Source organism: Budorcas taxicolor, chromosome 5 (genome assembly GCF_023091745.1).
Source record: "Budorcas taxicolor isolate Tak-1 chromosome 5, Takin1.1, whole genome shotgun sequence".
NCBI classification, from domain to species: Eukaryota; Metazoa; Chordata; class Mammalia; order Artiodactyla; family Bovidae; genus Budorcas; species Budorcas taxicolor.
Window position 1 is genome coordinate 27,534,445 of NC_068914.1, and position 21,699 is coordinate 27,556,143.

Consider the following 21,699-nt stretch of genomic DNA (forward strand, 5'->3'; position numbering starts at 1 on the left):
GCCGACTAAGGTCCTTCTAGTCAAGGCTATGGTTTTCCCTGTGGTCATGTATGGATGTGAGAGTTGGACTGTGAAGAAGGCTGAGCACTGAAGAATTGATGCTTTTGAACTGTGGTGTTGGAGAAGACTCTTGAGAGTCCCTTGGACTGCAAGGAGATCCAACCAGCCCATTCTGAAGGAGATCAGCCCTGGGATTTCTTTGGAAGGAATGATGCTAAAGCTGAAACTCCAGTACTTTGGCCACCTCATGCGAAGAGTTGACTCATTGAAAAAGACTGATGCTGGGAGGGATTGGGGGCAGGAGGAGAAGGGGACGACAGAGGATGAGATGGCTGGATGGCATCACTCACTTGATGGACGTGAGTCTGAGTGAACTCCGGGAGTTGGTGATGGACAGGGAGGCCTGGTGTGCTGTGATTTATGGGGTTGCAGAGTCGGACACGACTGAGCGACTGAACTGATGGCTGTAACGGAGAAGGCAATGGCACCTCACTCCAGTACTCTTGCCTGGAAGATCCCATGGATGGAGGAGCCTGGTAGGCTGTGGTCCATGGGGTCGCTAAGAGTTGGACACGACTGAGCAACTTCACTTCTTTCACTTAATACGTGCTCACTGGCCAATTGTACCTTCTAGGGCTGTGCTGTTAACAGTACCTACTAGCCACATGTGGCTGTTTAAATTTAAGTGAATATAAAGTATCAGTTCCTCCATTACACTGGGCACATTTCAAGAGTTGGCTAGTAGCTATAGTATTGGAAAGCTCTGAATTATAGAATATTTCTGCCATCCTAAGAAGTACCATAGGACAGCTATGTTCTAGAGAAAGTTTCAACAATAATAAAGTAGTAGTTATTCTTGTGTGGATGCCTCAGGGAGCAGATTACCTTGTCTTTACATGGTTGGGAATGCCTATGGTTATGGCTATGATGATTAAAATTGTTTGTTTAAGCAGGTTAAACAAATGCTTTGGAATGCTGTATCAGGAATTAGCTGGAGATTCCAAAATTCAGGATTTCTCTATTTGTGGACCCAAGTTAGTGTCATTTACTCTCTAGGTCAACCTTGAAAGCTATACTTTTTTTTTTTTTTTTGCATTATTTCTGGCCAGAGGTCACCTCTCACCCCACTCCAGCCTCCTGCCACTGATGTACGTGTTGATGTAAATAATGACCTATTTCCTGGTCACTATCAGCCCTAAAACATTTGTCAACTTTGGCCACTTTCCTAGAAAAAATCACTGGGCAGTTTTATTACTTTTTCACCGAGTGACATCTTTAGCAAAAGCACCCTCCTTCCCAACAGTATTAGCCAGGCCTGGTGAAAATAGATAACTTATCATGATGTTTCCTGTTGTATATGATTCAAGTATCTGAGCTTTAATTGCTGAATGTATCATAGATGGAAGAATATTCTTTTGATATACTCCTAACAATTCATATAGTATGGTGAAATATAGATGAATCAGAATGAGGGTGAGGAGACCATGGGGCTGAGGCATCTTTTTTATGTTTGGCATGTTTGGGTTAACAAAAGGATAAGGGCCCTGACATGTTGCTGTAAGTCCTGCTGGTATAAGAGAGGTGGGCAGGGTCCTCCAGGGAGTCAACCATGATAAAAGAAAGGGTCCTAGGTCTTTTATCAAAATGTATTCTTGGCTTTTCTCCTAGACTTGTGATATCATGCTTGTTAGCAGTTTAGTCTATTCTATCTGTTCAAAGTCCACCTGACCAGATGGTACAGGTTGTAAACTAAGACCGTCACCAGTCTGTCCACCCTGTCCCCTGGGACCCATTAAGAAGGAAGCATACAGCATGCTACTCTTTCAATGTGGCACTTCAACTAATAATAAGCTGAGCAAAACCAGGGGAAAGTGTGGCAGCAGAGGACTAAGGGGGTGAGAGAAGTCGTTGTCCATCATCACTAGACATCAGAAAATGCCATTTTCCTGATTTTTTGACCCCAAATATCTACCAGTTGTTCCATTTAATCCATCATCAAGGCTGTCCTTCCTTCCTTCCAAGTACCTCTGAAATGTGTCTGACCTTCCCCCATTCTACCACCATCTTGAATTAGATTGCTCTGCGTTCACACAGTACCAGAGTGGCATCGAAAACGACAAATCTGAATGTATCACCTCTCCACGTAAAGTTACTGTTCAGTATAAGGACCAAATGCTCAACCTGGTCTCTTAGGACCTATCTGGCTGACCCCGGCTATACTTTGTAACCTCACCTCAACTTCATTCCTTATTATTATGCTTCTTCTGTCACACAGGCTTTTTTTATTCCTATAAGTTTAACTTGTTCCTGCCTCTGGGCCTTTGTACATGTGGTACCTTGTGCTCAGAGAACTCATCTCCTAATTCCGTCTCATCTCAACTCATACTCGTATCAGCTTAGTAATCACACTCCTCCCTTGGAACTAGGTCAGCTTGAGGTTTTATATTTATGTGGGTGACTATTTGATTAACTCTCCCATTAGTCTTATAAGCTCCAGAGGTGGTATATTTTATCTTCTACTCAAAATTGTCATCCTAGCTCCTAACAAATATGCCTGGCAGGTTGAGACATGAATCAATCTTTGTTGACCAAGTAAGTAGTTACTTTTACTTGCCAGGAGAGGAGCGTGGTATATAGAAGAAGCTGTTGATTTAAAGAGCCCTGAGTTCATATCCCAGCTCTGCCAATTTGTTAGCTAGATGATCTTGGGCAAGTTGATTTACTAGTCTAAGCTTCAGTCTTTGCATCAGTAAAATGGACAGAACCATATTTACATGACAGTGTGAAGGGTAAAGATATTGTATGCCAATTGGGCACCCAGTAGGTTCTCAACAAACAGACATCATCGTTATCATTCTATTTGGAGACAGCCTGAAGGAAAGTACTCTGGCGGAGGCCACAGGGCACTCAGGAGGAAGTGACAGATTACACTCAAAAGGAAACAGATAGTAACATTTTTTATTAAATATTACAGTGGATCAAAAAGTACAAAATATCTCTTGCCTGCTATGTGATTGGGAAACTATTGGCACGTAATACAGTATCAAAAGCAGTAATAAGTACAATTTGGAAAACATACAAAATTGAGTGTTTATAGTTGGCTCAGCATTTTTCTGGTAGTGTTTAAACTAATGCAAAGGTTACTCAATAACCTCTCCATTGGGAAACTATATAATATCACTGGGCCATGTTGCTATATACAAATAATCACCTTACAGAGCATAGAGGTTACATAGCTGGAATCACCAAAAGTATACAATATTTACAACACAGGAAAGTTTAAAAAAGTATAAACAGCCAAGAGATTATGCTGCTATTCTTCAGACATATTTCAACCATGGGGAGACAAGCAGAATATCAAATACATCAACAGCCAACACTGGAATTTAAGTGCTCAAGATAATCATTGCAATGGTGTGGGTCTCACCAGGGCAAACTTGTTCCCATTTTTCTTTAAAATTGGGACAAGAATAAAACTAGACCAGATGGGACTTGGCTGACCACCACCAAATGTGACTTTGTGGGACAACAAGTGAAGAGAAATAAAAGTTCTCTTTGAAGGCACACTACATAAAATATTTTTGTGGGATCACCTTGAAATTTCCATCAGACACACCAACACAGTGAAATACAGTACTTGAGAATTCATGCACCAGGTCAGAAAGTTGTAAAGTCAATGTCGAGTTTTAACAAACCCTTCTGTATATGCCCTGATAAACAAGTGAACTTAAGAGCCTCTAGCTAGTAAATAAATAAGTCAGTCCTGTGGCAAATATTACAAGTTCCAATCACTTACTAGGAGAATACTTAATTCTGAAACTTAGTTGGGCTGGTTTTTTTTTTCCTTAATGTTGAGTTGCCAAAAGCTAAACCAGAAGTTGCATGGAAACGTTTTTTAAAAATATTTTTTAGAATCTCCAAATAGCCAGTAAATCACGGTCTTAGTGCATTTTGAATTGCAACATTTCTTGGAAGCCGCACTTAGTAAATAGATTTATGACTCCACTGCCAATTAGATTCCACAGTTTCCTTTACAGAACTACCAATAACAATGGTTTGATTGCACAAAGAAAGGCTTGTGCAATGCCATTCAATAATAAGGCCCCTTGAACTCAAACAATGCAAACAAAGCCCTATTTAAGACTTTTTAAAATGTAGTTCTCAGCCAATGAAGAATTCAATGGTCTTTTTGAAAGATTTCCAAGATCTCTGTTCAGAGTTTTAAAACAAATAACACACTGCTTCTGCTGGGAATGTCTACCCTCATCTCTGTACTTGTCCTGATGTTTTGCCGAGGGTATGAGCTTCCTCAGACAGCAACAGTGAGTCTCCTCTCGGAAGAGATGAGACAAACAAAAGCTGGACTACGTTAACATTGTTTGAAAATGGTGTGATCAAATTCCAACACGATGAAACCAGACTGAAATCATTGCAGTGGGGAAAACAAATGCCCCCTCTTCCGAACAATAGGTGAGCTCCACCGGGGACACGTGCCCCGGTTTTGAGAAACAAACTCACAGACACCATGTAGGATCTAGTCCATATCAGCTGCAGAAACACTGGCGTTTCCCCTTCCTCCATGTCCTCTGACTCTGTGACCATTCAGTCTAGTGCAACTTTCTTATATATGTTCTAGCCAGCATTTTGCCAGCTGCAATTGAGATTTTCCCCCACTCTATCTTGTGCAATAGCAGGATAATCTGCATTCACACATTTATAATCTAAATTCTACTAGTCTATCTATGGTTCTATTAAATATATATATGTATATATTATTCCACAGGAAGGTAAATAATTAATTGAAGCAAATGGAACTCTTAACACTAGATCTCTACATTCTTTTGTTTCCACCTTTGGATATTAAGTATGTTACATTGAATATTTGGCTTCATATCATAGAGACATTTCAATACAAATGCATGGCATGCATGGCTTGGTTTAAGAGCCACAGTTTCATTGTTTACCAGTTTTGATTATTTTGCAGTCGAGTTACCTATTTAGAAGTTGAAAATTATCATCAACTTTCATAGAATTAAGTATCTCAGAGGTCAAGACTTGGATAACTATGATTCTAATGTCTACCAGTCGCTTTGGGGCAGGGGAGGGTTGGCTGGGGAGTTCATCAAAGCAGTTTTAGCAGGGCTTGTGACCTGGAAGGAAAGTCCACTCTGTGTCAATAAGACTTTTAACACACTTAGAAAAATGCATCCACCTTGATGTTACATCTTGTCAGCCTATAGGATAAAGTGGCAAGAATGACAATATACATTCTTTACATCTTTTGACTGCGTGAACAGCTTAACCGTTTCTTTCCAACAGGAAAGAAAATCATTCAGTGGACTGTATTGCCAGGTGGTTAAAAACATGGCACAAAACTGTGTGTGCATACACACAAATCTCACACCCCATAAACCCAAGGAGGATGGTTTGCTTGTGAAATGAGTAATCCAGTATGCCAGTTACCCCCAAAGATGTGGCCTGTGAGGTTCTTCTTGGGAATAGCAAGCAACCAACCTGATGAGGCAACGTGACAACCTATTACTGGAAAGACTGTGGCCCAGGGCAGGTATCTGGCACCTGGGCCTCCCGCTGCTCACTTTCTTCTGGATAGTCCAGCTCCATCCTCTTCCCAGCCCCCTTTCCCAGACTGTTTAAAGGGATCTTTGCCAACACCAATGTAAATCATTTTGGCTTCTGTTCTAATTTCTGAAATTCCTAAAATATCTGTGCAGCCCACAAATATGTCCTCTAGACTCTTGTTATTCAGCAGCTTGCTGCCAGTGAGGTTTTTGTTTTTATGATTCCTCTGGTATGTAGGACAGTTTCACAGCCTAGATAAGGTAAGTACAATGCTTGATGTTTTCACATAACCCAATACTTCAAAGCAGAGCATTTGGCAGGGTAAGTAAGCAGTGTATAAGCTCTTTCAACTATGCCATTTATGAGGAACAAAATCCTTAAGTTGCAGATTTGCAAAGGAACGTTCTTTGCACTGTTGTGTGCTCAACGGTTTCTTTTTTCATTTGTTCCACTAGAATCAGTTGCTTCAATTTGTAAACAATGACATTACCACCCAAAGCTGCTCAAAATAAGATGTGGAAAAATTACAAACACACATCAACAACTGGGACAGTCAGTCTTTAAAACAAAATAAAAGACCTGCAAATAAAAGCGATACTGTTTAATTAAAAAAAGAAAAAAAAAAAACAAAACAAAACAAGAAGAAACCAGGAGAAAAATAGGATTACCTGTATATAAATTAGGTGAGCAAACAGTGATATGGGTAGTTTTAAGAAGCAAATATATACAGTCAGTTTAACAGTGTTTACTTCTCTGGATTGTTTAATAGTGTCAAAATGAAAGATCTATTGAAGTTTCACTATACATTGCATTGATTGAACCTTGGAGAGTTTTATGAAGAGGGGGCATCCCTTGGCATGTTTGCCAGTCTTCCTTGCCCCGTCCTCTGAAAATGTCTACCCTTTTTTGCCCAGATTGTTTCCTGACCATCAGAACTCAGATGGAGTCCTCTAAGTTCTTCTGGATACACGTGAATCCCTTCACAAGACCCTCGTGCAAAGTGAACCATCTAGGGTGCGAGGGCCTCTGTGTCAGAAGGGGTCAAGATTGACCAGCCAAGGCCGGAATCATCCCAGAAATACCAGGTATGTTCACTTCCCCTCCAGGCCCCTTAGGCCAGGACTGATCTCACCCCTAGATTAGAAGAAATACTGACTTCTAATTCTCCAAGCCATCACCCCAGGCGCAGGAGTGAAGCGTTGTTAACCACGTCTCCATTTGGGATGCTGGGCAGGGCCAGGCTTACAGTTTCGTACTGGGGTGTACAGATGACAGCTGAGAAGATGGGAAGGCGGCTTGAGGATTTATAGCAGCTAAAGGGTAAATGCTGTTGTGCAAAAGGTCCCCATATGAACTTCCTACGGGTGTGGCTGCAGCCAGGTGTCTGTATAGCTGCTGAGAATTTGTTGGCGATGTAAAAATTCCTCTTTGCATCACAAGCGAATGGAAAGCAAGGGGCTGCATGAGTGGAGAGAGCACAGCCTGGTTTTTCAAGTACTGCAGAGAATGAGTGTACCCAGCTGGGAGCCTGGAGTTGAGGCCCGAGCTACACAGGCTCCCAGAATACAAACCTGGGAAGATGGGGGAGGAGAGGGGCAGCTTGTGGCTTTCCGAGGTGCTCCCAGAGTGCCCACTGTGCGCGGCCTTGCTGCCTTCGCTCTCCTGCTCCGAGGCCTTCTCCTTCCCAGAGACCTCCTTGGCAGGGTCCAGAGGAGACACGGCCCGGGCCTTTTTCCCAGCAATTACAAGGTCTAAATCCTCCAGGCTACGCTTGATGGGCCGTGCTGCGCCAATGTTCTGAGGGCTCATTTTCCGGTGGAGGATGGGGTGGACCATGCTTTCCATCTTCCTGAAATTCTCCAGTCTCACAGGGTGAGGCTTTCCCGACCTGGAAAGCGATTCAGGATATTTTTTAGGGGCCGACATGGTCATAGGCGATACCCGACAGGCCTTGGGGTGACAGTCTCGACTCTGACTATTTATGACCTGGAACTGGGAGGTGCCCTTGCTCTCCTGGGGTCCAGGCGCTGAGTGGGCCAGGCCCAGGGCCTTGCCGGTGGGTTTGTGGGGGTTCTTGGGAAGGCTCAGATCCGTTGGCTGATCATCTGTGGGGGCTTCCACTGCAGCCGACTTTTTGTCTTGCAGATGTAGAGACGCCAGATAATTCACGTGGAGCTTCTCTTGGTGTTTGTGGGAAGGAAAAGAACTGTTTTCCGTTTCCCTGTACATGTCCCTGCAGGGGTACTTGGATGTCTGTTCGTTGTGCAGATGGTGTTCGGTGTGCCTATAGAGGCTGTGGAGGTGAGGAGATGAGTAGAAATCGGCCAGGAAGCTAGGCATGTGGGAGTGGGGAAGTGCCCTTTTCTCTAACAGTTTCTCCTTGCCCTCCTGTATTTCTTGCTTTAGGACATAGGGATCGGCCAGGGGGCTAAGGTGATGCTTGGAGAAGCTGAAGCGGTGGGGCTCCGATCGACTTAGTTTGTCATGCTTAAAAATGTCACTGATGCCCTTCCTCTCCTCTGAGGGCTTGCTTCGGAAACTCTGCACGTGCTGGATCACCGATGGCCGGTTGACTGCCATGTGGTCAGTGCTTTGGCCATGATGGGCCTGGGACAGACTCGAGCACCGGTCATCCCTGGCAATCACTTTCTTCTTGCTGATCAAAGGGGGTGGGGAGCCATAGGGGTAGCTGCTGGAGAGGCTGGCTCCGCTGACCTGGGACAAAAGCTTTTTCTTGGCCAGCGGGGACATGATGCCTGGGTTCCCCCTTGAGTAAAGCAGGGGGGTGTAATTAAGCCCATGGTTCTCATTCATGGGCCCAGTCAAGTCTTTGTCTTTGAACATGTCAAACGACTGGACCACAAGGACCTTCGGGGTCTGCTTGAGTGCATTGTGGATGTCGTCACTGCCCAGCTGGTCCACCTTCACGGTGCAGTTGGCGATGTAATCTGCCATCGCAGGGAGCTTGTCATCCTCCCCCTCACTCTGGTTTGCCAGTGGGGGCTGTGTGGTGGAGAAGCCAGGGAAGGATGCTTCCTGGAGTTCATTTTCGGGGCTCTCTGTAAAACAGCAGGGCTTGGGTTCTTTTGAGTCCACGAGAGCACTGGGAGAGGTAAGGGACTGTTTGCCAGTCCCGGGAATCAGGGCCAGATCCCTTTCAGGGGCCAGAGGGGCACTCGCCAGTGGAGGGGCAGGCCCCTTCTCTTCTGCCTCCTCTGCCACCTTCTCACTGTTGGCACCTTGATCTGTTTCATTGTCTTTTTCTGGGTCTGCTTGGGACACCAAGGGCCTTGCTGCAAAATCCTGGTACCCTTCCAATTTTTTCTTTGTGTCTGCTATTGGGAGAGGCTCAGTGATGCTTTTCTGGTTTACAGTCTCTTGTTCCTTCTCTTGCTCTGATGAAACCTGGTAAGATATTGCAAAAGATGGTCAGAAGGAAGCCAAATGCATTGACACTTTATGCTATGAAAAAAAATATTACACACAGGAGTTTTCTGAAAACAGGCTTGTCAGTCAGCTCACTGAGTTTCTGTAAAGCTTTATTACTCCCCAATCATGGCTCTAAACAAAGAAATCTAAATTACAGAAAGCATTAGGAGAAATATGCATATTCACTTCAGTCCCTTAAGAGATACCTATCAAAACAGCACAGTGTTACATACTGCTGGTGTACAATCATATCACTCCTTCTTGATTCTAATATACAGTATAATTCTGAGGTTGTCTTCTTGTCAAATCAGTCAATTATCCAAATGGGTTTTAAATTACATGTTGTGCTTTATGACACTTTGGAGAAAGATTCTTCTTTTAAGCATCTTTCAAAATCCAACCCCATGTCAACAAGCAACAAACTTACTATAATCACTTGTTTTTCTTTAGGAGAGCAAGTATCGTCCTAACGTGTTCAATTTTATGGTGCATAAAATTAGTGATGCTTTTATTTTATACCCAGAGCCAGATGACATGCAGGTAAGACTGAAATACTGAAAAATTAGATTCAAAATCAGCCCATCTACCTGAGGGACAGAAGGACTCTAAGTCCTTCTAGGCTGCAGCAAACTACATGTCCATTAAAGCTGAAAATGAAGTTGTCAGAATTCAAGCAGTGAATGCCACCACAAATACAGCTTTTTTTGTTCACTGAAATACATTGTAGTCAATGAGATGGATGCTCTTTACGTGTCCCCGTTGACAGAAGTTGTGGGCACAATTCGACCCATTCATTGCATTATGTAGCTCTGCAAACTTTGACCTTAGAAGGTCATCTTAACTTTCCATCTGGGACCCAGCTGACTGGCAAGTTCTTTCAAAACTTCTGTCATTCTGCCCTGGCATGTCTGGGGGGAGAACAGTCACAAAACAGTTGTATCAAGCTGGTGTTTTTTCCCTCCCTCCATCTTATTCATGAATATTTTTCTTCTTTGTTGTTAAGGAAAGAAGTGTCCACCACTCTAGTATTTTGGGGCAAGACTGAGGATGCTGGTGGAGGGGTGCATAGGAACCAAAGTTTTAAGGAATCATACCCATTTCATAGAGATTTCTCCTTAAATCCACTTCAAGATATCCCTGTTTTCTAAGGATGCTTATCATCTTTTCCTTTTTGCTATTTGTACTAATAGCTGCCTTTTCCAGTACAAATATCATTATTTGTTCTACATTAACAATCATCATTTTTCTGGAACTTATATTACATGAAAATACAGAAAAATGAAAACGGTAAGGGGAAGAGGCAAATTGGATTTAAATAATATTCTTACGGGGCTGTGGGGGATTCTTAGTACCACTGATATTTATGTGATCTAGGCCTTGAGTTGCATAAAGTTCTAGTTTTTGGTATAGAAGGTCTCTGAAAGCTAGGCAGAAAAAAAGTTAAGGACCCTTTTTCTAGGATGGCATTTTATGATTTGTCTTGGTGTGTTAAACGGTACCTTCCCCCACAAAGCTTGAAATCCAATTACTTGAAGATAGTGGGTTTGACCAGAAGTGCCTTTTATTCCACTGAGTTCACTGCTTCACATTGAAAACATCAAAAATAAAAAAACAATGACAATAAAAATAAAATTCAAACTCCAAAACAGAATGAAAAGAAATATACTCACTCAATAATATGAGTCTGTGTAGGAGGTGAGAGAGGCAGTTCTTACCTTTCGGTCAACCTTGGAGAGGGTGTGAGATTCCAAGTAGTTTAGGTAACCTGATCATAATGACCTTGGTCACTTAGATACTCATAGTTCCTGAGGGAACCTGTTGGGGCTTATAGGAAACAGGGAGTCTTAAGGCTTTCAGAGTTTCTGTGGCCCACAGGGCATCAGGCTTGACTCTTGACAATGGTCTTTCTCTAGCTGATGGGCTCAGGGCATGGCTAAGGATTCCTCCCTCAACTCACAAATCTTCATGCCCAGAGTGGAGCTATTCAAAGGTCAACTGGCCTCTGGGTCCTCAGTTTGTCCTCTTGTGCTTTGGCAATGCTGTGCATATGGTATCAAATAGAACTCACTGATCCCAAGCCCTGTAATAAATCAGCAGGCCAACAAGATCAAGGAAGAATGGAATGTAAGCCTTAACTTGGAATTTCCTTGCTTTTGGCCATTTATATTACAAGCTTGCAGATGTTTAGAAACCTCTGCCTCATTTCCTTTCCCCCCTTTTAATAATTAGAGTTTAAAATAATTACAAAAGAAATTTCTCTTCTTGGTATTAATATCTTCTTACACAGGAGTCAGTTGGGTAAGTTAATTTCTAGTTAGGAGATTGGGGTGTGTGTTGTGTGTTTTAAGCCAATGTTTAATTAGGGAGTCTCTTATGTGTTCATTATAAACCTGATTTTTAGGGGGTGTTTAATATCAGCACTAAAATTCCCTCAGGGTTTGAATCTTAGAACATGCTGTCTCCAAATGTGGCTGCTAAGTTTTGTTGTTGTTTTTTTTAATGGGCAGCAGAGTTTTTTATTATTCACGTTGAAACAGAGCCTAGATCAGCCCCCATGACTGGCTGGACACTGACAGTAATGGCTTCTACCAAAGGGCTGCTGGGGGCTGTGGGTAGCTGGGACTTATTTTAAAAGGTTCAGAAACTACCTGTTAACAAGAGAGATAATCATGGTTTCAGAGGAACCACTTCAAAATTTCCCTATAAATAATATGGACTTAAGATGTTTCTAAATTGGTCTCAACCCAAGGCTGTTGCACAGAGGTCAGTTACAAGAGGCAAACAAGCCTCTGAAGTTTCCCAAACAGTTCTGCAGAGACACGGCAGATCCCACGGGTGAGTGTTTTAAAGTCACACCCACTCTTCAGACAGACTGGCTGTGAAAGGGCACATTTTTCACATCAGAGTCCCTTGGCTTTCTGAGCTGAAGCTCTGACTCCTTCTGTCTCGAAGTTGGCCTCTGCACTCAGCTTTCTACACCATGTTTTTGCTTCCTTCCAGATCCTATTCTTGGCCTATCCCATTCAACACTCACACTGCCCTGGAAGGTCCACTCCTGGGGGACCTGTGAAGTTCAGAGGTTAGGGTTCACAGCCTGGTGTTGTCTTGGGCAGGGATGAGGCTCTGAGTGCAAGGCTCCAGGAGACCCCAAGGCAGGACTCACCTCCCAGAGAGACTTCTGTGGAGGAGCGCAACTCACCTCTGATGTATCCTGGGGCTTTGGGGCATTCTCTTTTTCTTTCTTGCTCTTAGAGATTTCATGTTTGATGCGTTTGGCTCCTGATACTTTTGTCTTATTCTCGTTTTCCTGTGAATTGTTCTCCTGTTTTCGAGGTTTGATTGGAGGCAGGGGCTTATCTTCCTCTCCTTTAATAAACCTTTCATATGGCAGGATTAACCTGAAAGGGCATCAGAAGAGAGGATCAGCCAGGGCTGGCAATGCCAGTAGCAATATCGATGCTGTGGGGGAGTATGTTTTTTCTCAGTACAAGCAATTTATCAAGTGCCTTCATCTTTCCCGGTCAAAACCAGCACCTGGTAACTTACATACTTCTTTAAAAGACCTCTTTCTCATTTTGCGAATCTGTACACTGAGGATACCAGTGGACACATCCAAAAATCACATCATTATCACTGTCCATGGAACCTGGCCAAATTCCAATAGCAACATCACAATAACAGCAACTATAACAATAGCTGCCATTCATTACCATTCTGCCAACAGCTCTTTACTGAGCACTGACTATGTGTCAGGCAGTGTTCTAGAAACCAAGATACAGCAGTGAACAAACCAGTAATAGTCAGAGCCCCTGAGGTTTACATTCTGCCAGGTAATGGCCTAGATAAATTATACAGGTTATTTCATGTAATAGCCACAGTGTGCACATGTCCCTATGGAGTATTAGTATTACTGTTGTTGTTATTCCTTTTTCAACAGATGAGGCAACTAAGGCCCAAAAAAGATGAAATAATTTGCCTGAGTTACCCTGTTAGATGTGGGATTTAAACCTAGTTCTGTCTGTCTCCAAAGTTTTTCATTCATGTCAAAATACAGACCAGACACTGAAGATAAAGAGGTTACGCGAGGCAAACACAGCATAGTGGCGAGGCGGCTGTCTTAGCCAGAGCCCTGAGGTGGGAAGGGGACTCAGGACCAGGAGCTCTGTTTTGGGGCACCAAGTTAAAGAGGGCCCCAGAGAGAAAGAAGGCAGACAGAACAGTCAAGCCACAAAAATCAGAGGGCTGAAAAATTCTAGCATTTTAATTATATAACTTTGAAAACAAAGTACATAAAATTGCTCTAAAATGAGAACATCAAACAGCTCTAGTTTTAATCTGTTTTCCCTTTGCAACATAGTGCTTGATCTGAAAGGGAAAAATAGCTGATGTAATTAAAAGGGATGGATTGCATTACAATCTCAGTTTCAACTTCAATGATTAAAGTTTTTATAATGCATTTGGTATGATTAATGACTCACTGTGGGATTAATACAAGACTCAGCCTTAAAAATATGAACTTTAATACGGCAAACATAATTTGTTTTAAATAAGACAAGTTGACTCAATGAAGAAAATGTACTTGGCTTATAAACAACATAAATCTGTTCAAATATGGGGAACCCTAATTATTTTTAAACCAAGACTCCCAGGCAAAACCTTCTTTGGTTTGAATATTTGTTAGCTATTCTGATATTGGTTTCTAACTATGCAATTTGGATCTCAACTACTTAAACATACACAACTGTTCAGGTTTGTGAGTACAAATGTGGGGATATTTGTGATTGTAATATTTCAGTCTTTAATAAAATACCAAGTAAATTATGGGTAAGTCAAATCCCAATTTACAGCACTGTAGACAAAAATTTCATTTACTGAGCATGCTCGGACAAGGTATGTGCAAGAAGGCGTGAATAATAGTTTCGAGCCCTGCATCTGGCAGTGGGCCAGCCATGAAGATCAACACAGCCCATGGGGAATAGTTATCTTCAGATCCCATTACAAACTGAGTTTAAACATGTTACAGCTGCTAAAACTGGAAACTGCTCTCTATGTAGACTTACTAAAATAATATGTGGCTGCCAAATACCTGCTTCCCACTGTAATATTACAGTTAATGTTTATATAATAAAAAGCATAACTAAGCAGAAGAAGAGAGAAAAAAGCAATCCTGTTCATACTTGAATGTATTCCGTCTCATCTGTGAAGTCCCCAACATTCCCCTAATTGCTTTTATCTGCATAGTTCTGCCAACGACTTCATTCCCTTCAACAGCGGCAGGTTGGGGATTTTTGTCCAGGAGCAAAATGCACTGAATATTTTAAATTAGGAAGAATATGTTAAATTGACTTTAATGAAAACATATTTTTATTGTTAGGACAGATAGGTTTGTTTTACTTTTGTTTGGTTGCCATGGGAACCCAAGGAGCATTGAAGCCTGGGTATTTCAATGGTTATTGTTTGTTGGTACCACCCTCTCCCCCGCAGCTCCATTCTGTAATTGAGATGGTGACACCAGGAGGGGCTCTCTTCAGCATTACCTGAGGGTGGGGAAGGACAGGAGAGGAAGCAGAGACCAACAGAATAACACACATGGCCGCTACACCACCAGTCACCACACTCCCACAGGTCCTGAGAGTCCTGAGCCAACCCAGCTTTCTAGATGGGTGCTAAGGAGACTTTAATTTCCTTATACAGTGCTGCAAGTTGAAGAGGCAGGGCAACATTTCTATTTCATTTCTTTTCCCTTTCTTTTTTTTTTCTGCCCTTCACTCAACTCAGCAGCTGGCTGGACGGCAGCAATAAAAAATACATTTCACTTTGCTGGTCAAAGGCCTGAAGCCAGAAGCAAGAAATCTGGAATTAAATGTTTCTTGTATCTGGAAAGAGGCATGACTAAGGTAAAACTGAATCCAAACACAAACGCTGCCTGTTCAAGGCTTCCAGAGGGGGGGTGTGTGTGTGTGTATAAAGGTCAATCGAGTGATTTTTTTTTTCCTTTCTAAATCACTGAAAGATAATTATAGTGGCTCAGGGAATAAAAGCTCCCAAAATAAAACAAGAAAGGCAGCAGCTAAAAGGAAACAAGTAGAAATATGACCAGCTAAACCCTGAAGAACAGCTCATGGTCTCTCACCCAGCACACAAACAATCACTGTTCATATAGTGATTTCCGTTTGGTGCGATTTTCACTGAATGTTTTTTCAGTTACCCTGTCATGGTACAACACAATTACTCTGCAGGATACGATCTTATCATCTGATTATTAGAAGTTTTTACAGCACAAAAGGACGAAGGCTAGTATAGGTTTCTAAACATTTAAACGTTTAACGTACATGTGATACCATTAAAAACAGGGTAGCCAACCTAAGGTCAACACTGCCCAACGCAGGAAGCATTGTATTGTATAAAGAATTTAGTATAATGCAAAATGACTGTGCCTTGCGGAAGATTCTTCCTCAAATATTTGTAATACAACAAAGATTTAATCAGCTTCTAAACTGTACAGATAAAAGCAAAAATGCATTCAGCCCCCAAGAACTCATTACACAGGAGAAATATTTTCAATGGGCTGCAACTCTTAAGAATGTGGTTTGGGTTTTTGATGGGTAGAAGTAATAGGGAAGAGAAGCAATATATTCATTAGGAAATCCAGAGAGATTCCCTGCCACCCACTGCCCCCCCGCCCCGATCTAATGTAGTCTGAGGATTGAAAGCTAGGCAGATAAATGGGCCTCTACTATTACCCAGATTTCACATTTCAGATTAGCAAAATGCTTATTTATGATGCCATTAATGGATCTGAAATAGGTAAGCCACTGTGTATTAAAAAATAACATTTTTCCATAGGCATAAGATTTGTAGCAGCATGAGATTTTATTTTTCCCTAGGAATAATACAAGAACAACATTTTCCACCCCAAAGCAGAAACAGTAGGGGAGCCTTTTGCTATCATGGAGATTCTTATTAAATTCAGCCACTGTGAAAAGCAAGATTTTTTTCTTCCTTCTCCTTTTTTTTTTCCTTAAATAAAGATGACTTACAATCAACCCAAGTTAAAATTAACAAATCAATGGCATTATAACCTTGATTTATTAGCATCTGAGCCACTAAATTATCATCATACAAGAAATTGCTGGTTTGAAAAGATTTCGGCTTTGTTCAATCTCAGGTTAAATAATGGTGCTCAGTATACTAGGGTTTTAGATCTGCCTCATCTGATATTATGAAAAATTCAATACATTTCTCTACAGCAGAAGTCAAGGGTCAGCAAATCTATTACTGTAATGTAAGTAATCTGGCAACCTGCCAACTCTTTCTGCCTTTTATTATTATTTTTAAACACGAAGGCAGATAATTTTATATTTACAAATTCTGAAATCCTCCAGGGCCTTGCCTCTCTTTCTCAACAAAAAGCAGCAGCCTCACATTCAAGAAATGTATAAGGCACATGTCCTCATCATTTGCATTTCATACAAAAGAAGCAAAGACCTTTATCTTTATTAAGCAACATTCCCCTCCCCTCCTCATAGGCAGAGGAAGAATAATGTCAGATCTCATCAGAATGAGTGACCACTAATGTCTCCTGTATTGATTAATGCTTGCATGGGATGACTGAACTTTGGGGCCAAAACATTTAGCAAACAGTACTTAAGAGGAGAAATGAGAATCTATCTATTTATAGAGCTTTGAAAAATGATATTATAATAATGTCTGGGACTGATTCAGTCTGAAGAGTAGGAGAAGCAGCAAATCTTTAGGGTTGCACTTGAACCTCAGATTCACCCTAGTTACTTCATAGGCACTTTTCTGCTATCAAATCAGTCAAAAATTCCAGGCCTAGAGATCTACCAGTGCCCTTGGAGCAGAATATTTTAGGGGCAGAGGGAAAAATGTTGGTGTATGTATCAGATCACAAATGCTGCTTCTACTACTATACTAAAAAACTATAACTAGTACGTTTTTCCATGTCAGTAGAAAAGAAATGATACATTAGTTCCACTGGGGCTTCGGACCTGATATGATCCCAAATGGAGTCATTATACCTTCAAGTTGACTCCAGGGCTGATAAATTCTAAGGTTTGGCCGGACATTTCCCTTCTCAGCCAGAAACTGAAAATATACAACTTTGCTGTGAAGTGTGGGAAGCAATCTTTCACCAAATATGGAGCCAAGAGAAGGTATAGTTTTCTTTTTTAAAGGTAAAGTACACAAACTTGTTAAGGTTCCAGGAAATACGGTAAGTTCTAATCTCACATACTGTTCACCTCCAGCTCAAGGTGTCAGACCATCACTCTAAAAATGGAGAAAGAGCATTAGCTGGGGTGGGGGGAAGCTAGGTACCCAAACTAAAGAGCTATGTCAAGGTGAGGAGACATGGGAGTGTTTCCTCAGGGGACACAACACTGGTTGAGTATAATGGTAATTGGGCTGCTCTTTCCTGTCCTTTTATAAGCCAAGCTCCATCTAAGACAAATGTGGGCTCTGGATGAAGATCTCTACCATTTTACAGTGTGAGTTTCAGTGGAGCAGAAAAAATTGGTGTGCAGTGTGGGAGGAGCAAAGTATCAGTAACAGAGAGGGAGGAGAAAGAGGACTTCGGTGTCACCTTCCAACAGATGAAGATGTGAGCTCAAAGCTTTCAACAGCAAACCATGGAAGGAGGTGCCATGCTGACAGGCAGGCCATGGAGAACAAGTCAATGGCAGGACCCTCCTGAGCAAAGAAAATGGTGGGAGAACACAACATAGGTTCTGTGTAAAAGACTTAGGTTAAGCCATGAACTACCAAGGGTAAACTGTCCAGAGTTCTTTGCAAAGGAAGTAGGTATAAAGAGCATCATTTATATTCTACCCTAAGATACCAAAAAGGTATGCAGCCCCTTATTGTTAACAACAAAACATGGCCCCCTGTCTTCAGAGAAATCACTACCTTCAGAGAATGATTAGTTTACCAGGGGGCTTCATTTCTTACTCAGGGGGAAGCCGAAGATGAAGACCTTTTGAAGACACTAATAAGTCTCCATTTGCCCCTGGAAGTGGCAGGAGGGGTGTTTCTTAGGCCCATTGATGACTCTGATACGTTCCAATAGTCGTGGAGTGACTGTGAACCTAACTAAGCAATGAAAGGAAAGACATGTTGGATCCATCAAATCAGTGGCTTGACTCTCATGAAGGAGGGTCAGTGAGACAGAGGAAGGTCCAGGATGACAGGTCCCTGAACTGAAGGTACATGGGCTGTGGGGGTAGGGGATGAGGTCGGAGGGTGGGGAAAGAAACTTCTGGTTGTCTTACATATTGATGAGGCATTACAGTATTAATAGCAGCTGGGTCATGTATTAAGTTCCTAATAACACCAGGCTCTTTGTATACCTTGTCATCAATTTGTTGAGGAGGAAACTGAGGTTAAGTGTGAAATAACTATTAAAGGACTAGTGAAAAACATATAGCTATTGTGTGCCAAAGTTTGAGTTCAAATAAGATCTGCCTCTCTGACCTGTCTTCATCTCAGCAAGGTAGCTGAGTATCTTCAGAAATTATCTGAGAAGCACCAACCCTGGGAAGATACCGAAATGATCCCTCCTGGGTTAAGGGGAGTCCAAGCTCCTAAGGCAGAATCAGGGTGAGCACCCTCCTTTTCTCAGAGCCAGCAGACCTACAGAATACACACGTGGCCATTCCACCAAGGGTCACGGCAGCCCCGCAGGAGCAGCCCTATGGCTGGCCACTGGCCACTGCTCCTCGTACAGTACGCCAGGATAACCACACCATCACTCTCCAAAAGGTGGTAACCCTGGATGCACCCGGCACAACCTGACGTTGGACAGTAAGAGAAACTCGGGAATCGCATCTCCCACGGACCCCAGCCTGCAGCACTGAACTGTGACCCTGTCTGAGGCCCCCATGGCCTCCCCAGCTAGACTCTGCTCCTCGTGCTTGACTCCTGCAGTGCTTCCTTGCTGCTTCTAAGAGGGTCTAGACTGGCGTTGGTCAGTCCCATAGCTTTCCAGTGAAGACCACATTGAAGAAAGTTGACATGGATTTAAGAAAGGCTGACTTTACATCCCAGGGATTAAAATATGTGCTCACAACAGAGGGCATGGATGGTAAATAGCAACCCAGGCTTCCACAATGCCCCAGCAAGAGCTGTAACAATTCTTCTCAATTCAAAAACAATGACTGACTCAGAATCAAGTTGCATGGGTCTGTTTCAAGGGCAGATGAACATTATTTCAAGAATAATAGACAAATATAACTACAGTATTTTCAACATGATGTGCACCACCTCTCCCCATGAAAGCAGGCAGTGTCCATACGTAAAAGCAGAGAAACAACTATTGCACCGAATTCCCATGTAAGTGAGATACCACAGGTTCCAGAGCTTCTGAAATGTTCAACAGTCTCCCCAAACATGTATCATTTTGATCCAACTTTGTAATAACTTGTACGAAAACAAAATGTTCCAAGAGGTTTTCAGTGGAAGAGTTAAGGATATATTTTAATGGTAAACAATTACATTCTTCTGTCATCTGATACTTTTTTTTCCCCTTTCTTTTTTGGAAACATGCTTTCTGAATTTTCAATAGTGCCTTTGTGAAGGCATCTGTTACTCACATAATTGAAAAGATGTTTGTGCAGTGGCATGCTTGAGAATACAGTTATTTAATCTTAATGATAAAGCCCCGAGGACAGAAAATCATAAGTAGAAACCTCTTGTTATTTATCAAAAAGAAAAAGGGCTAAGACACCTAATCTATTCTCAAATTTAAATTCATGCTTGATGAAAACTATCAATAAAACCTGGAATCTGCTAAGTTTCTTAAATACTACAGTGAGGTTCAAAGGGGGCTGGGTGGGGGGAGTAGCAAGAAAACAAAAATGAGACAATAAAGGAACTTGACAGAGAAAAAACTGCTGTTTGGCAAGCCTTTTTTGGGTCAAACAAAGAACTTGCTGTAGTTTATAGCATGACATACACACTTGATTAGTTTGTGCCTGAGGGTGTTTTTACACTCAATAGTGTAAACTCCAACTTCTAATAATTACAACTTGCATTCAGAGGCAAATTTAAGAATTTTTAAATAGAGATTTTTCAAAGGCTGTTGTTTATTCGTTTTTTAAAAAAACAGAAACCAGTTTTTCTACTCCAGGCCCTGGCTACGGTTTTGTTTTCCTTTTTTAAAGTTTCTTGAAAAATCCAGGCATTGGAAAGTTATCAGAGCATTTTAGGCATGTTGAGCGATACAGAGAGAGGCTCTCATGAAATTACCTGACCGTCCTTTGGGGAGAAATTCTTTACTGATGAGAAGCTGCTCCAGGCATAGGGCTTACATCCACCCAATTCAGGTCCCTTATAAGAACAAGCCTGAGGGGGTATCATTGGAAAAGCAACAGCAATACCTTAGTCTGCTTATATCTCAACACTGTGTCTTATAACAACTTAGGGGGATTGCTGGTTGCCGTTAAGGGCCTTCTGTGGGTGTGGGGAAAAGGGAGGTGAGAGTGTCTCAGTGGCAGTGTTACAGAAGTATTACCAACAGAGTGCCCCTAGGCTAGAGCCCCCATTACCAACACAGTGTTTACAAAGAAGATGCCAAGTCCACAGACTGGCTGACCCTACATGGATGAGGATGGTGCATGCTCTCCCTACTGGACCTCAAGGCAAGAGACTGAACAGACGCTGAGAGGATAAACTGTAATACCCGCCTTTGGTGCATCCAGTTTGGAAATTCAGCCTTCGAACTCTACCGACAGCCCCTTCCAGCACCTCATTCCCTACTTCTTTGTACACATATCCTAGAGAAAACTGTCCTTTTTGTTTGGATTTAATTCATTCAACCCCTAATTCTTGATATGTTCATGATGGGTGCACTGGTAAGTCTCAAGGAAAGCTAATACCACATGGTCCTTGCCCTCAAATATAGTTTCTTTATTGTTTTTGAGTTCTACAACTGAATTATTTTAAGCAGTGTATAGTGATCTACCTTAGATTCTAACCTAATCACTTTAAGATCCAGTTTATAAATTGGTACAGCCACTATGGAGAGCAGTATGGAGGTTCCTAAAAAGACTAAAAATAGAGCTACCATATGATCCAGCAATCCCACTCCTGGGCATACACCCAGAAGAAATCATATTTGAAAAGATAACATGCACCCCAGTGTTCATTGCAGCACTATTTACAGCAGCTAAGACATGGAAGCAATCTAAATGTCCATCAACTGAGGGTGGATAAAGAAGATGTACATATATACAATGGAATATTAGCCATAAAAAAGAATGAAATAATATTTTTTGCAATAACATGCATAGACCTAGAGATTAGCATACACAAACCTAGAGATTATCATACTGAGTTAAGTCAGTCAGAGAACAACAAAAATCTTATGATATTGCTTAAATGTGGAACTTATTTTTTTAAATGATGCAAATGTACTTATTAGCAAAACAGAGACAGACTTATAGGTACCAAAACAACTTATGGTTACCAAAATGGAGCATGGTGGGGAGGGATAAATCAAGAGCTTGGGATTATCATATACACACATTATTATATATAGAATAGGTAATCAACAAGCGTCCACTGTATAGCACAGGAAGCTCAATGTTCTGAGATAACCTATATGAGAAAAAGAATGAATATGCGTATTTTTACAACTGAATCACTCTGCTGTATATCTGAAACCAACACAAC

The 21,699-nt window shown here is 41.8% G+C and overlaps 1 protein-coding gene across 1 annotated transcript in view; it reads right to left on the minus strand.

The window, feature by feature from the left end:
• Positions 1 to 2,938: 2,938 nt before the first annotated feature.
• ARID5B (AT-rich interaction domain 5B) overlaps positions 2,939 to 21,699 on the minus strand; it is a 190,660-nt gene continuing 171,899 nt past the window's right edge. Inside the window, exons 10-11 of the mRNA XM_052641125.1 lie at positions 12,209 to 12,407; positions 2,939 to 8,985 (exon numbers count right to left, since the gene is read on the minus strand). Of these exons, the coding sequence (XP_052497085.1) occupies positions 6,823 to 8,985; positions 12,209 to 12,407 (2,362 nt within the window). The 3' untranslated portion in view covers positions 2,939 to 6,822. The remainder of the gene's footprint in view (positions 8,986 to 12,208; positions 12,408 to 21,699) is intronic.